Source organism: Anomalospiza imberbis, chromosome 4 (assembly GCF_031753505.1).
Source record: "Anomalospiza imberbis isolate Cuckoo-Finch-1a 21T00152 chromosome 4, ASM3175350v1, whole genome shotgun sequence".
NCBI lineage: Eukaryota > Metazoa > Chordata > Aves > Passeriformes > Viduidae > Anomalospiza > Anomalospiza imberbis.
The window spans coordinates 5,710,659-5,727,259 of NC_089684.1; the positions used below are offsets into that span (position 1 = coordinate 5,710,659).

General features: G+C 41.3%; 1 protein-coding gene across 1 annotated transcript; it reads right to left on the reverse strand.

The window, feature by feature from the left end:
* Nucleotides 1–2,048: 2,048 nt before the first annotated feature.
* SLC25A4 (solute carrier family 25 member 4) lies at nucleotides 2,049–4,577 on the reverse strand. The gene is made up of 4 exons (XM_068186967.1): nucleotides 4,375–4,577; nucleotides 3,644–4,130; nucleotides 3,211–3,351; nucleotides 2,049–2,888 (listed from the first exon to the last, which is right to left on the reverse strand). The coding sequence occupies exons 1-4, from the start codon at nucleotides 4,483–4,485 to the stop codon at nucleotides 2,731–2,733; spliced, it is 897 nt and encodes a 298-aa protein (XP_068043068.1). The 5' UTR covers nucleotides 4,486–4,577; the 3' UTR covers nucleotides 2,049–2,730.
* Between the last annotated feature and the right edge of the window lie 12,024 nt (nucleotides 4,578–16,601).

The window sequence follows — 16,601 nt, forward strand, 5'->3', positions numbered from 1 at the left end:
TGGTACGTAGAAAAACATTTTTAAAATGCAGGTTTTCCATTGTTCAAGTGTTAGATGTAAGAGAGTTAACAGTTTTGTCACTGGCTGTAGTTTGACTGTGACCAGCTCTTGCAAAGGTACAAAAGTAGTAGTATCAATTGACTCTGACAATGGAAGTTCAAGTAGCAACTGCAGACTATCTGCAACATCTTCTAATTTCCAACCTCTCAGAGCTGATGGCTGCATTTTAGGTTACACTTTCAGCAAGTATTATGCTGAGTGCCACAGAGGGCAGAGCTGCTTTCAGAAGAATTTGTAATTCCTTGACAGTTTTGAATTCTGACCACAGGTATCTTTATGGAGAACACTGCCTGCAATTTCCCACACTGTGCACTGGCTTTTAAACAGAAATGAGCCATCTACCTGTGTTTCCCATATGCTTTATTTCATGTACTTTCTCTTAGCCCAATAGCATTTTCTTGTATTGATACTCCTTACTCTCTTTTTAATAGTCCTTAGTCTCTATTTTGCCTCCTTCTCTGGAATGTAACTTCTTTCATTTACATTTATTTGAAGTTTCTTTGCTTTCTCTTAATTATCTTATTCAGATATACATTTCCCCCAAGTTTTTGTACATCTGCATAGTAGAATGTCTCCTTGTAGCCAACTTAGATCTTCCCTAGCACATGCAAATGCCACTTGCAGCCTTATCAGTGAGAACTGGATAGCTGGATTGTGTTAGCAAGCTTCTTGTAAGGAACAATTAGGAAAGTGCAGAGGACAGAGAAAAAGAAGGAGCAGAAACTGGCAGAGATTTTAAGGAAAACTAATGCACTTTGAAAATCAGCAGAAATATCTTCTTCATAAACTTATAGTTTGATAGATTGCAACCCTGGCTATTTACTATGGGAAAGAAAACAGACCAGGTATCTAGAAAAGCAAGTATTTAAGAGAGCAACCATGAAAAAGGGAGATAAACTATCAGGCCAGGTTTTTTCCTGGTGGAAAAAAAAAAAAAATCTGTATTTGGTTAATTTAAAATCAGTTTGTCACTTTTTGGACAAGTATTTCCCAAATGCTTCTTTTTTTCAAGTGAATAGATGTTGCTTCCAGATCCTGGTTAGTGGCTGGTACCTGCCTTCAGGGAGAACAGAGCTGCTGGTCTGAATCTGTGATAAACATCCAGAGCCTCTCGTGCCAAGTGCCTGTGAGCTAGGACTTACCTGCATCTGACAAATGTTTCAAATATAGGAAAAGGATAACTGGAAGTCATACATATGAAGCAGAGTAAAAGATGAAGGTGAGATAAAAGTTCATTTGATTATACCTTGTTTAGTCTTACCCTGTTACCCAGAGAAGTTGTGGACACCCCAACCATGGAAGCATCCAAGGCCAGGAACAGTCTAGTAGACAGTGTCCCTGCCCATGGCAGGGGGGTTGGATGTAGATGGACTCTAAGGTCTCTTCCAACACACACTATGCTCTGGTTCTATGGGTTTTGTCCTGGATACATAGCAAATGCTTGTCTATATGTAGTCTAACTGAACAACTGCAATGGCCACACTCACTTTCCCTCCTTTGCCTGATCAGAGAGCTTGTTCTTCCATGCATTCACAACCCTGCAGCATCTAAAGTTTAAAAAGTGTATTGAGCATGTTCTGATCTCATTGGTCATTAATAGTGCAATGTGTTCATAATGGTTCGATGTGTATTTATTTTAATAACTCTTGAGTATTCAATTCTAAAATAATTTTTCAAGTACATTAAGCAGTAATGACTTCACTATTCAATGAGATGCTTCAAAGTTAAGGGTAATATAAATAAATTACACAAGCAGCTAAAACTAGGTGGAAGCTTATCTCTAAGATCTCTGGCTGCAGTACCCTTAAACTGAATCGAGGTGGTTTTGCAGTTGCAGATTTATCAATATAACCTCAATAACTTCACCTACCTAAAGCTCTGTTGAAAAAACTTTCAAAAGACAGCCAACTAACAGTGTCCTGATTAGCACATCACCTTGGAGGACATGCTTGTAATGTGTTCAGTGTACTGAAAACGACCGGAAAAAATTCATTAATATATTAATTTATTTCATTTCAGTTTCAGTTCAATTGAACATCAGAGCAGACAACTTTTTTCCTTTGTGACAATACAGGGAATTTTTGAAACACTGTATTTCCATATTTTACAAAGTATGTCTGAAAAATCAGATTATGGTTTCAAACATATTACTGTATAGTTTGTCAGGGAAGAGGCTACAGTTAGGAACTCAGCCTAGGGCTTTAGTATAGTTTATTATTTCAGATATACTTTTCACTTAATAATATATTAAAAAATAGAGCTTTAGAAGAAAACATGATTTTGAGTCATGTCATCACAGTGTTGGGTAGCTAGAGACATTACTTAGGATAATAAATATTTATGACAACCTATTAAGAATTCACAATATTAGATTTTAGTCTAGGTATAGATCACTTATATTTTGTCTTTAGACAAAATCTATTACCTGCCATTTGAAGTATAATATATACACAGGTTCCAATACAAATGGTGGAGGAATTCTCATAGAAAATATAACTGTGATGTAGTGGACAATTTTTAAATTAATGCGTCCTTATCTCTGCCACGTACGTTACTCAAATTTTATTCTGTTTCCCTAGGAAATATTTTGTTGTCCATTACATCACAAGTTCGTATTTTTAAAAAAAGTTGATTGAGAACAATTGAACTACTGCAATATGATGTTATGTCTTAGACATACTTTTTGATTTCATCATAAAGTACTAATACAAAAGCTCCGCCCATGCCTCTCAACACATTCGACCAGGCACCCTTGAAGAACGCTTTGGATCCTTCGTCTTTAGCTATCTTCCTCCAGCAATCAATTGTGCCCTTATACATAATATCAGCTGTGGAAATAAACACAAAGGTTAGAAGGCCTGAAGTTATACAGCAAGTATGTTTCAAATGTTGTATCTTTAAAACAACAAGGAATACGCAAAGTACAGCTGAGGATTTAAAATTTAGTAATCAATTAAGGAAAATTAATTCTCCATAGGAAATCAAGTAATTTCTCAGTCCTTTAGATCAACATGACAGAAATAACCAGCAAGGTGTTCCCCATAGGTTTTTTAAAGACTCCAATGAGGTTATTAATGTTCCGTAAGACAAAAAAATACCCAGTATCTCTTATCCTGACTAAGAGAAACTTAGAGGAGCACTTATTCTTACCTCCCTTTCGGCCAGACTGCATCATCATCCTACGCCGCACAGTATCAAAAGGATAAGAAACCAGCCCTGCCACTGCAGTGACACTCTGGGCAATCATCCAGCTCACTATGATGTGCACGTTCTTTGGATCGGGCAACATACCTGTCATCAAGAACAAATGAACGGAATCAGTACAGAGAGAAAGGGCTGTGGGAAACATGGCTGTGGAAAGAATAATCACCCACCAACCCCGGAGTCAATCCAAACCCAAGGCATTTCAGAACAGCAAGAAGAGGGAGGCATGAATGCACATCAGAAACACCTGTGCACATTTCTAGCACTGCACTCAACAGGTGCTGAGCCAAGCCCTGCTCGTCCTTGTATTGCCAAGTGCCCTAGAGTGCCTTCATTGAATGGATCTTCCCTTGCAGTCAGTCCTCCATGCACTTCTTACCCTTGGCCGTATCGTATACCCCAAAATAGGCTGCTCTGTAGATGATGATGCCCTGGACAGACACACTAAATCCTTGGTACAAGCCCTTCAAGCCATCAGACTTAAAGATCTTCACAATGCAATCGCCCAGGCCAGAGAACTCCCTCTCAGAGGCTCCTTTGCCCACATCAGCCGCCAGCCGGGTCCTGGCAAAATCCAGCGGGTAGACGAAGCAGAGGGAGGTGGCTCCCGCGGCACCCCCGGACGCAAGGTTTCCTGCGAAGTAGCGCCAGAACTGCTTGTGCTTGTCCACTCCGCCCAGGAAGATCTGCTTGTACTTGTCCTTGAAGGCGAAGTTAAGGGCCTGGGTGGGGAAGTACCGGATGACATTGGCCAAGTTGCCTCTCCAGAAGGAGGCGATGCCCTGCTCCTTGGGGATGCGGACTATGCAGTCCACGATGCCCTTGTACTGCTTATCGGCCGTGATCTGTTTGCTGGCATGCTGGACCTGCAGGGAGGAAGGAGGAGGACGGCACGGTGAGAGACGGGCAGCGCAGGGTGACCCCGCACGCTGAAGGGCACGGACGGGGCCGTCCTGCTCCCGCCACCGCGAGGCGGTGCTGCGTGTCCCGGGCAGCTCCCGCGTAACCGGAGCCGGCCGAGCTCCTTCCCATATTTAGTCACGCCGGGCAGCGCCCGCCGAGCCGGCACCACCTGCGGCGCGGTACCGCCGCCCCCCGCCGCCCCCTCACCTGCAGCAGCAACTTCACTCTCTCGATGGGGGCGACAGCCGTCTTGGAGACGGCGGCGGCGATCCCGCCGGCCAGAAAGTCCTTGACGAAGCTGAGCGCTTGGTCTCCCATGCCGCGAGCCGGTCCGACAGCCCCGCCCGGAGAGAGGCAACGAGCGGACACTTCCCCACCCCGCCGGACAAATGCCCCCGCCGGCCGCGCCGCCCCGCTTATAGCCCGCGGCCTCTCGCGATAGGAGGAGGCGCCCCCCCGGGCCGCGGGCATTGGCTGCGGCCCGCCGGGCCCGCCCCGCCATGTTCCCCGAGCGGCGGCCGCCCGGGACGTTTAAAGGGCAAATTAAAGTTATCTGGTGCCTGCTGGGGAACGCGGTGTCAGAGCATGTGCCCGCTGTATTTATAGCTCCCGGGAGGCACCGGAGGGAAGATGGGGAGCTGGCAGGAGCGCTTCAGGCTGTGCTGGCCGTTCCGTGCAGGCGAGAGGCAGCGGCTGAGGGCTAAAAGCCTTCCCGGAGCCAGCTGAGAGTGCTTTAAGCCTTGCCCTCATGCGGGTGCATTCACGCAGAGAGGGGCGCCACGGGTGTCGTGCCCAACAGCAAAGCTCCCCCGGGATGCAGTGGCAGCCTGGAAGGCGCTGCTGTGTTCGTAGGCATCAGTGACCAGAACTGGACTGGACCTCTCTCGAGTTAAGGCCGGAGAGCTGCTTCGTGCTGTACGCACTGTGTGGAGCTTGCAGGCATCGAGTCTTTAAATACCCCAGCAGGCTCTGGGACTCGGCTTTCCCGAGGAGGAGACAGCATGCCTTTCTGCATTATACCCTCATTTCACCCCTGCAAGGTCAGACCCTCGCAAGACCCACAGGCGATCCCCTCCTCAGAGAGAGAGAGGGAGGGAAGGAAGGGAGGAGACCGTGGGAAGCACATGCCCAGGCATGCTGAAGGTGCTTGACTGGCACCAGGTGTGAAAGAAGAGTAAAGGCTGTAGCGAAGCTCTGCCTTTATGCAGCATCTGGTTCTTAGAAAAATGTTCGAGGCTCAAATGAAGATGAAATGGCTTCCCCATTAGTTTCTCATCCTTACCTGTTTCTCTTCTGTTCTTTCTGGCTGAGCCCCATAAGAAAACAGGACATTATGATTGATTGTTGGGTGACTTAGTTGTGTGGAATAGTTATGTAAAAGGCAATGCAGGAAGGTATAGATGCATACCAAGGAGTTTGCCCTACAGAGCTAATAAGAGAGAAAAATGTTACACCAAGGAACTCGTAAAGGTCTCTTTTGATTTGGTATAATATGGTATCAGTAATGAAAATAGAATTCATCTTAATGTAGATGCTAAAATCTTGGCTGTTCCACAGAGAGACATTCTTTACAGGGCAATGCATCTCTTCTCACCTATGTGTTTGTTAGCATGAGTCAATGGGGTGGTACATTTGATCCCCTGTCTCTCCTGCCCTCTGCTGCTCTTAGGTCTGTTGAGGACTCTTCTTATGAGCCTCAAGTGTGAGAAGAGGATGCCAGCTGTGATTTCCAGAAGCACCCTTTGTACCTTGGCCTCCTGAGAAGATGGAGCCTTTGCCCAGCTTCTAAGAAAGGGGAAGAGAGCCCCCCCACCCCCAAGAGATATTTCCCTGAGCAAGGACCAAAAGCAGGTGCATAGGGGAGGCATAGGGGATCCCTAGAATTAGACTGAGTTGAAGGGAGTTTTGTTTAACATATGTGGCTGCCTGCTACCTTTGACCTTTCCTTTTTTCCCCTCATACTTCACTCATCAGGTCTGATGTCTCCTCTTTTCACAGGAAAGCAAACACCCCTTTAACATTTCGAGGCTTCTGCTGCTGGTTTCACACAGATCTCCGGGACAGTGATGCTCACAGCTGCTGCCTGACTACCCAGACTGATAAGGTCTCCTCAGGGTGTGCACTCAGGTGTCAACCCTACTGCCTGGGGTATGGTGAGTGGGAGATGGGAGAGTAGTGGTGGGATGCTGCTGGGGAGGAAAGGCAGTGGGGGTCTGAAGTAAGACTGGAGTGGGTGTCTAGCCTGAAAGGATTGTTTGCCAGCCTCTTCCCCACCATCTTTGATTTAGATTGGTCAGGCGTTTTAATTTTTTTGTTGTTCATTGAAATTGTTTGGGCTTTTAAAATGACATTTTAATAAAGTCTTTATCACAAGAATTCTAATTAGCTTTTGAAGTTATTGTTGTGTTGGGTATCATCCTCACATTCAAAGAGATTGTTTGATCTGATATTTCTGTAGCAGTAGTATTGTTTACCCTTAACTGACAGTATTTAAAGAAAAGACTGCATAGCAATTGAGTTGCCACTTTTTCTGCTTCTGCTCTCCCTTCTCTGAGCCCAGATATGTATTTCCAGGGGAGACTTTGTTTCCAAACAGTTTTAACAAAAGCAGGGCTGGACCGGGACATATATTGGCTACTTGAGAGTTATTCTTAATTTGTTTGATTTTTGCTCCAAATGCCTGATTTGGATCTTTCCTATGTATGATGTTGAGGGGGCAGTTTGCTACTTAGTGTAGAAGTTCAAACATATCCTGTAAGGAATATCAGTACCTTGAGCATATGATTTTCCAGGACTAGCTAGAAATGTCATCAAAAAAAGCTAAAGAGCCTTTGGCTTTCATACGGTTAGTTAGTGTTTGTTATTAAATATTCTGATACTTTCCTAGAGAAATGGTTAAAGCAGTTCTGAAAATGCAATCTCTCTGAATTATTGAAAACAATCTTTCAAGCTTCATCTTCCTTAGACCTTTGCAGCTTTGGATAGATTTTTTTTTTCTAGGCTGAGTTTGTGGGTACTCTACACTGCTGACATAGCATAAAGACACTGCATTTTTTTTTCCTAAAAATTCTGAGCTAAAAATAACCTCGATCTACATTTTTGAGAGAGATTAGTGACTGACTGCATTGTGCATTGGCGTGTGAATAGCCAGCTTGAAACACTACAGAAGATCATCATTTCCAAAGTAGTGCATACCCTTGCTTACTTACATATCCAAGACACTGGAAACCTTAGCACTGAGGCTAGGCCAGACACAAAATGAAGAAGCTTTTCATCGAAAGTCAGCAGTCCGAGCCTGATGGCAGACACAAGGGGGAGCACAAGGAATCGGTCAGAACATCCTGACTCCCAGCCTAGACAGTGGCGAGTAGACAGTGTATTGGGAAGATGCCAAGAAGAAATATGTTGTGTTTTTTCAGGAACGATTTGTGGAGTTGTAGTAAGTCCTCATTTTTAAGATTGATGCATTTTTGAAGTCAGAAAGAGGAGAGTAAGAGACCCAGAACAGAGCTAATTGAGGATAAGAGCTGAAGAGGAATAATGAAGTTGATGATGACAAAGATGATCAAGAAGGACAAAGTAGTGTGAGCTTTGAGTTTGTTTTGGGCAGGTATTAGCAAGCGTTATTTTAGCTGGGTGTTGCTATTACCTGTCTTAGGAGTATAAATTGAGCTGGAGAGAGGGAAAATTTGCCAGTAAGTCTAAGCAGCACATTGAGAAGTGTTAGTACTGGAAATAGCAGTAAGAGTCAGTATAAGGCGTGTTTGTTTATTAGAGCATGTCTGTAATGTGAGGATGAGGAGTTGGAGGAGGGTCAACATTCCAGAAGAAAACTGAGGAATTGGATAAAAATTAATATGAAACGGACCAGGAGTTCTGTTGTAACAGGACAAGCATGGGACATAGAAGTAGGAGGGAAAAAATACCCACCTGTGATACAAGGAATAAACTTGTAGGAAGTGAGCATATTAATATTTCCTTTGGCAAGGATTTGTGCAGAAGATGTTCAGGAAGAGAGCTCTTGAAAAGTGCTTCATTTAACTTGGAAAAGTAGCATAAAAATTTATAAGGATGGCACAACTGGAAAGGGAGACAATTAAATGATTGTGGATGAAGTAAACGTGATCACAGATCTAGCAGGAATTTGAAGCTGAGCAGACTGAGTTATGTGTTTGGCAATCATACTTCATAATTCACAAGATAGGAGCTGAGAGTAAGAAACAGAGCAATTCTGCAATCAGTTTGTGCTAGAAAAGAAAGATAAAGAAGGAGGAAGTGGGCTGAGATTGGATGGGATATTCTCAATCTGATGAGATGAAAATCATGGAAAGAGCAAGTGAGAGGATACGAGGAAGGACATGGCAGGCAAGGGAAAAGATCAGAGAGGAAGGATGGGATAACAGAGGTCAGGGGAAAAGCAATTCTTGCTCCAGACCATGTCAAAAGAATGGCTCTTTCAGGGGGCAGAACACTGAGTGAGAGGTGCAGGGGAAATGAGTGGGCCAAAGCAAGGAGACATACAGGTGACTGCTACAGAGTGCCACCAAGGACATCAGCCTGAAGCTTAGAAGCTTCCTGAGGATGAGTGTGAGAAATAGTGAAGAAGGGAAGAAAGTCAGTTGAAATCACAGAAGGCTGATCAGGAGGAGCTGGCTGACTGGATGGCAGCTCTTCAGAGAGGAAAAGAGCTGAGATATTGCTCAAAAGCAGACAAAATGTGATGCAGATGGTAAGGGTAACCTCAGTGTGAGAGTAAGGGCTGGGATGGGATGGAGAAAATGGAGGTCTCTGTAAGAGACTGAATCTGCAGAGTCAGGCAAGGGCATCTAGAATGTGTGGACACTGGGATCTAATAGGTGTGTGGGAAATATTCAATGTGTATTTCCCAGCTGCAGCAAGTGAGGAGAAGAAAGGGGAGTGGACCAGGCAGAAGGATAGAACAGGAATACAAGATGGGCCAACTGAGCAATGGTAAAGTCCTGAGAGTGGGAATAGAGCTTTCCAATGGTAAAGTCTTCAGAGTGGGGATAGAGCCACAGATCTAAACCAGCAACTATCTGGTACTTAAACCAGAAAAGCACTAATTTCTGCTACTCTAGTTGTTTGAAGAATTGCAATCACAGTCTTTACTCTGAAATTAATTCCACTTCTCTATAGGACTGTACAGTAAATACTTGGTATGCTGCAGACAGAATAACAGTTTTGCTAAGATTCAGAACTCCAGTGGTTTTTCCTCATAGGTCTCAACATACCTTGAGAACAAAAATAATCTTTTTTGTCACAGGTGTGCATTACAGTGGGTAATTAATGGATTCTACATGTTGTCATAAACATTTACAGTACTCTAGAATATCTATTAATTGATTGATTAATAATGCAGTCATGACATAAATATAACAGTACACATTACAGATTTTGGTAAACTCATAAAACAGAGGTATTGTGGACAGTTTGCAAGCAAATTAATGACTTGTTAGACTCCATAATAATTAATTTACTATTTACTAGCTCTTCTTTGGTAAATATTTTTTGATATAAAGCCTAACTCATTATCCTCAGACTGCATTTTGGAAGAAAAGACACAGAAAAGTGAAGTGACTTCCTCAAGGTCATTTTGTCAGTGTGTGGTACAGCAAGGCATGAATAGAGCTTTCCAAGTTTTGCCAGATGTCTTTTGCACGTGCCATTATATTAAAAGTCAAGATTATATTTGTTCTAATAATACCATTAAAACTTATTCAGAGCAACCATAAAGCAAAATTTGAAAGCCTACTTTGCAGCTGAAAGGAATGTTGTACTTTTTCTTTTGGTATAGATCTCTGCAGAAAATAATTTCTTTAGTGATTTCCAAACATGTTTCATTTCATGGTGAAATGTATATCCCTTCTTGGATTCAGTGATTTTCAGGTTTTGTTCTTCCAGAAAAAAATACATGTTGAGAGGATCTCTGATGTTTTTTAAATTCATTAGTTTTTAAATTCTAGTTTAAATTAATTTTACATGGAAGAAATGAGATCTGGAGAATGTTGTGTTGTATGCAAAAACTGTGACCTTCAGGGCAAGGTTTGCATCTCAAGAAAAGTCTGTACTTCCAGGATCTTAATTGTTACGTTTTATAGATACTTGAAGCTTCATTTTCCTAGTTACTACTTTGAAATATTCAATTTGCTATCATTTTTTGTCTTATTTTCCTGAGGTAGAAGTTGTGCTAAGAGATAATTAGCATTGTGCTTTGCTTTTCTGCATGTTCCAGTTCATTGCCAGGGATATGCTTGTCATGGTGTTCACCAGATCTCTTGGAAGGTGTGACAGCTGCCAGCAGTATCAGCAATGCCTGGACAGGTGTGTGATCAGAGCAAATCCAAGCTATGGCTGAAGCCGTCTGTATTTTCCATAAGACACAATTTTCTCTTGCTGCTAGTGAGTAACACATCTTAGCAGTCACATTTCAAATGTGTTTTATGTCCTGATCAGGAAATAAAGTTCTTCTCCAAGTTCTCCTGCTTACCTAGTGGGATTTCTTAAAAATGTTTGTTTGTTTCCAAACTGGAGAAATGCTGCATTGGGTGAATGCAGAATTGAGATGCACCTGCTTAAGTTCCATGACCTAGAAGATAGGTCTGATTTGTTTTCAGAGCTTGGCAAAACAAAGCTGCTAAAAAGTGAAAGCAATAATATAGACTTTTCTGACCTGAAGTTTACACCATGCTCTTGTTCAGAAAATCTTCTGTGTTGGAAGAATGTCTAGTATGAGACCCAGCCCTCTTTGCGTGGTGCAACATTCTTTACATCATTTGTGCAATCCCCTGTGTGATGACTCTCGTGGTCAGCTTTCCATAGCTCTAGTGACTCTTGCATAGTTTTCAATTGCCTGCCTCTTCTTAGAGTTGTAGGGATTAGTTCTTTCTTCTTAGGTCCACACAAACCAGTGATTACCATTTTAAATCATCCATACAACATTGGTGCAAGTCAGAGTATATGAGGAAATCTCATGTAGCGTTTAAAGTAGGGTTTTATTTTCTCTTTTGCTCGAGCTTCTAAATATTGTCTTAGTATAAATCTTAATGGGATAATGTAAGTCTTTGTTCAAGTTGGTCTTTGCTCTTTTCAGTACATCTTTTTATCATCCTTCATGTTGCAGTTTTTTTGGAGTATCTAAAATTATTTAAGTTGATCTTATGTTTGTTTTGTTAATCTTCTCTTTTCTATTTTCTAAGTTGTTTCGGAGTGTGATTTTACTGCTCTAGGTATTTTTAAATCATTGTTTCAGGTAGACAGATTTGAATTGTTAAATTATTTAAGTGATTTATTTGTTTTCCATCGGCTATTTCTGACAATACATCTGGTTATAATACAATAATTTTCTTTTTAATAAAAATGTCAATATTGTTAGCCTTTGCTCAAGTTGTTATCTCTTCATTTTCAGATATTTTGTAGAGTTTCTCATGCTGTGATTTTACTCCAGACTAGTCTTTCTTCTGTGAAATAGTTCATAATAGTTCATAATTTTCTTGCTGACAGTAATTTTATTTTCATATGTTGTAGGAAAAACTGAAATGATTTCTGACAGTAGTATATATTTAATGGAATCACAGCTTTTTGCACAATCTGACAACTGCACTGCAACAGAAAAATAAGGTAATAATATTTTTATAATATAGAAACAACTTCATGCATTAAATGTAGATGTAATTTTTGTGCATACTTGCAATAACTATTAGCACAACAGTTCTAATAAAATTTCAAGCTTATTTTCAAGTAAGTGAAAAATAAATAAAGTGTATTACTTAGTGAATGAATCATCAGGTTTTTGTCACCCTACCCTGGTTGAATAGACCACAATTACATTGCTGTTATAATTCAAATTGTGTTGATTATAATGCCAGAAATGTATTTTAATAAATTGAAATAGTAATATTTCTGTATTTTGCAAGAAAATGGCAAATTAATGTCGATTCCATGCCACACATTATTAAAATGCATGAAGGAAAAAGAAGGTCTGCTGAAAAGCCAAAATCCCAGCAAGTGGGATGCTGATATTGAAGACGACAGTTGCCCTGCTAAAGAGTGAGAAAACTGAGTGAGAAAGTCTTTAGATGCTAGAGTTTATGGGTTTTGTGGCATAAAAAGTCATGTCCCTTCATGGGGTATTTCAGTGCTTCAGAACTCCCTGTGGAAAAAATCTAGTTTGAGTGCCAGGTCCAAAAATTCCTTTGAATTTGAATTTTTCCAGATGAACTGATATACAGGATATGAAAGGAAACAAATTATGGGGACAAAAGCAGAAGTCAGGAAACAATTAGCTTATGTGGTATATTAAATCAGCTTGATGAAGAAAAACCAATCTGTATTTCATTCATTCCTGGAGAATGACTGCCAGTTTCTGATTCACTGGGAATTCAGTTTAATACTTCTTATAAATCTTAAGAAATAAATGAAGATACTGTATTAACATACATTCTTAAATGTTGTTGTATTATTTCAAATTGATATATACATGTATGGTTATAGGTAGGTATGAATGAATATATGCTGTGAAATTTGCTTACAGTTCAACACTGTAAAAAGGAATTGTCCTATTGCTCCATTTAATTTCTTTCCTTTGTAGTAATATACAGTAATGGAAGAAGTTGAGATTGAGCTATTTTCTATTTTCCAGACAGCTCTAAAGGGATAGAAGACAGGGGGTGTTCTGAGTATATATAGTGAGGAAAATTGAGATGTGAGGAACAATGGTGCAGACATGAAACAGTCTTGAGATAGCCAGGGATAAATTATCTGGACCTCGTCTGTTAATTCCAGGATCATAGTGATGGGGTGTCACCCAGAAGCTGTGTGAGTGCTGCTTCTTTGGGATTTGCCTTTCAGATGTTAGTGTTGTAGGTTGGCACCTTTTTTTCTGCACAGAACTAGACCAGCAACTCGGGTCAGAAGAAACAGTTCAAATAAAATAGATCTTTATGCAATTTAAAATCTCTCTCTGGCTTCCATTCATTTTAATCAATGCTATGCTTCATTCTTTGAGGTGTTTTTGAAGTTGTAGTCTTTCTTGTTCGCTGCTAATAATCCACAGACTGAAAGAGCTAACACTAAATGAGTGAAAATTTGTGAGACAGCAGTGTTGCAGGAACCCAGCAGCTTATTCTATACTTCAGTCTCCTGTTCTGCCCCTCACCTCTGCAAAATAAGATTAAAAAACCCAAACCACCATAAGCAGAGCACTTCTCTTCCCCTTATTCCTCCAGTTCTGAAACAGCCTCAGTCTGAGAGAAGAAGAGAGCCCATTGATGTCGTTTTGGGAAAGCTATCCTAAAGCCGCGCACTTTCTCCTACTGGGCACAGCTCGGCAGGGGAGGTTGTTCTCAGTTTTGAGCAGCAGTGATGTGGATGGGAGGAGGTTGATTACAGCAAGGGATGAGAAGCATGCATTTACATAGTCTCCTTTTCCCTGCCACCTCTCCACTCTCCAGCAAGCATGGGTTTATTTTAGCATTGGCCTTCTGAAGCAGGATTATTTTTCCCCTGAATAGGTCAGGCTGGAGCAGAGCCAGGAAACATGGCCTTTCATAGCTGGGGTGACTCAGGAAGGCAGAGATACCTCCTAAGTAGACAGGGCCTATAACTGCTGGGGCAATGCCCAGTGCAGAAGTATCCTGGAATAACCTTTCTGATAAACAGCAGAAAAGTCCGTATGGAGTCTTTTTCCAGAAGCTGATGCCAAGCTGAACCAGGCTGTAGTGCTGCCCTCTGCTGTTTGCATTCGGGGAAAAGGTGCAGTGATGAAATCCGCAAATGCAAAACAAACTATCCCTAGGGAGCCAGTGGCAGGTGACCACGCGCTTTCAGCCTTGCGTTTCAGGCAGTGCTTCTGCCAACTGAAATGTTCCCTTGTATCTTCACTAGCAGTTCTGTTCATAGTAACAGAACATAGTTAATTTTTCTTACCACTTTTAGCGCTGGTAGGGCCCTTGTGGCTCTGCAAAGCAGCTTGTGACAAATCATGCTTTTTGATGCACTTGTTTGTGTTTCAGTGTGCAGGGGAGATGCAGAGTAAGAAATTCCCATCACTAGCAGTTCTGTTCATAGTAACAGAACATAGTTAATAGTTTTCTTACCACTTTTAGCACTGGTAGGGCCCTTGTGGCTCTGCAAAGCAGCTTGTGACAAATCATGCTTTTTGATGTGCTTGTTTGTGTTTCAGTGTGCAGGGGAGATGCAGAGTAAGAAATTCCCATCACTAGAAGTTCTGTTCATAGTAACAGAACATAGTTAATAGTTTTCTTACCACTTTTAGCGCTGGTAGGGCCCTTGTGGCTCTGCAAAGCAGCTTGTGACAAATCATGCTTTTTGATGCGCTTGTTTGTGTTTCAGTGTGCAGGGGAGATGCAGAGTAAGAAATTCCCATCAGTAATTGAGATTTTTAAAACTTTGATATACTTATTATTATATAGAATTATTACATTCCCTACTTAGACATATTTGATACAAAGTTGTATAGAAAGCTACAGCCATCTTGTCTAAATACATGACACCTGGAGGTGTCCAGGACCTTTTTACCATAGCTAATCCATCAGGCAGCATGGAAGCAAAATGGAAGAAATCTGATGTCATCAGAATTAGAGGGAATTGCCATTAAGGGGTATTTGCTGGCCCTGATGCAGTACACTCCTGATAGACTTGGAGCCTGTGTAGCCTTGAGCATTTGCACATCTGCAGATACCCCAGCAGCTGTAAGATCTGTGTTTAGGGTTCTGCTCTGGAACATAACAGCGGGGTTGGTTTCATGGCCCTAATGAAGTAAATGAGCTTGTGGTGTATGATTCCAGAAACTCACCACTTCACGAAAGAGGTGTTAATGTTAAGCTTTGATTCCATCTTAATGCTTGTATCTTTAAATGTGATATGCATGTTTCATTTTTGATACTGATTTTAAAACACTTGCCTTCAATTCCTTTGTCACAAATATCCTGTCCTGACTGCGTGGGATTTTGACTTAGATATCAATGTTCCTGTGGCTCCCTTTCAAAGGAAAGAAACTTTCATTTTACAACTAATAAAAAAATCTATAAAATCTAAATAAAAGCGGAACTGATCAGAACTTTGTGACTCAGCTAATGTTGTACAGTGATAAATAAAAGCAACTGTAGTCATTTATCCTGTCAGCAACTCAACAAATTGTTGTACAATGTGCAGAGGCTTGTGGTGACTTGTCTATGCAGGCAGTTAATGAACAATAAAATAAATAAAAGCTTCTTTCAAAATAGGTGAGTTAATTAATGATTTTTAGAGGTGTGATTTCAATTTGGGAAGTGGCTGTAACAGTGGAGCTGTGAGGCTGTTTATTGGCGTCCCCTGCCTCCAGCAGTGAATACTTTTAATTCTGTTAGAGCAGTCGTTTTCTAACACTCAAGCCTGCAACCTCAAACTGAACTTTAAAGGTGAGGACTTTTCTGCTTGTGTTGTAAACCATAATCAGGCCATAGCTTTGGGCCTGTTTGGGGGAAGACAGAGAACCAGTATAACCAGGATGTTTAACCTTCCACTTGGTTTACTCTTCATTTTTGCAATCATTTGGATTCATTTCCCAGGCTTCCGATAGCAGAAGAGCGAGACTGTACCATTGTCTGACTGGGATGCTGATTTGTGCAAGCAATATTCACAGCTCAGCCAAGTTGGTAGGAGGACCTTGTTGAGTGGAAGTAATCATATTGCTTTCTACAGAGCCCAGGTGTTTGGTTGGCTAGTATTTGATTCCATCACATTAGCATTTACAGCAGAAAACTATTCTAATGGAAGATAAAAACCAGATTAGTTTTACTTGTAGTCTCAGAACTTGAGGATATGGGTTGGAAAAAGTAGGAATGGGTAAAATCTGTTTGTGTCTTTTCTTTCATAGATTTCACAGGGAAATGGGAGATGGGAAAATCAGTCCACCATCTGGTGTGACTGCAATTGAAGCAAAGTTGGCAAATTTGGTTTAATCCAATTTTATTTCTGTCTTGGCCACATTCTGGTAAACATCTGTCCAGTCACATTTATTTCATTTAATTTGTGACTCCTTTGTGAGTGTAAACTGCTGAAGTTGCAGAAATCAAACAAGTCTGTGAAATTTGAAACACAGAAAAATCACCTGTGATAGAAGAGAGGAGTCCACAATTTGATGCTACCATATGAGCACCTTCTGAGTTGTGTCAAGAAATCATGCATTAAATATGTGTGTATCCTTCATTTTATAGTTAGTGAGTTGACATGTAGATAAAGGTTCTGTGAATATCTGCACTGGGACAGGTGAATTCCAGCCTGCACCAATCCTGCAGTGAAGGATTTGCTGAGAATTTGTGGGCTTCATTGCTTGGAAAGTGGCAGTATCACTAAGTTCATTTCAGGAAGGGATATTTGTACAGACTTGCAAAGACCATCATCCTTTTAGGTGG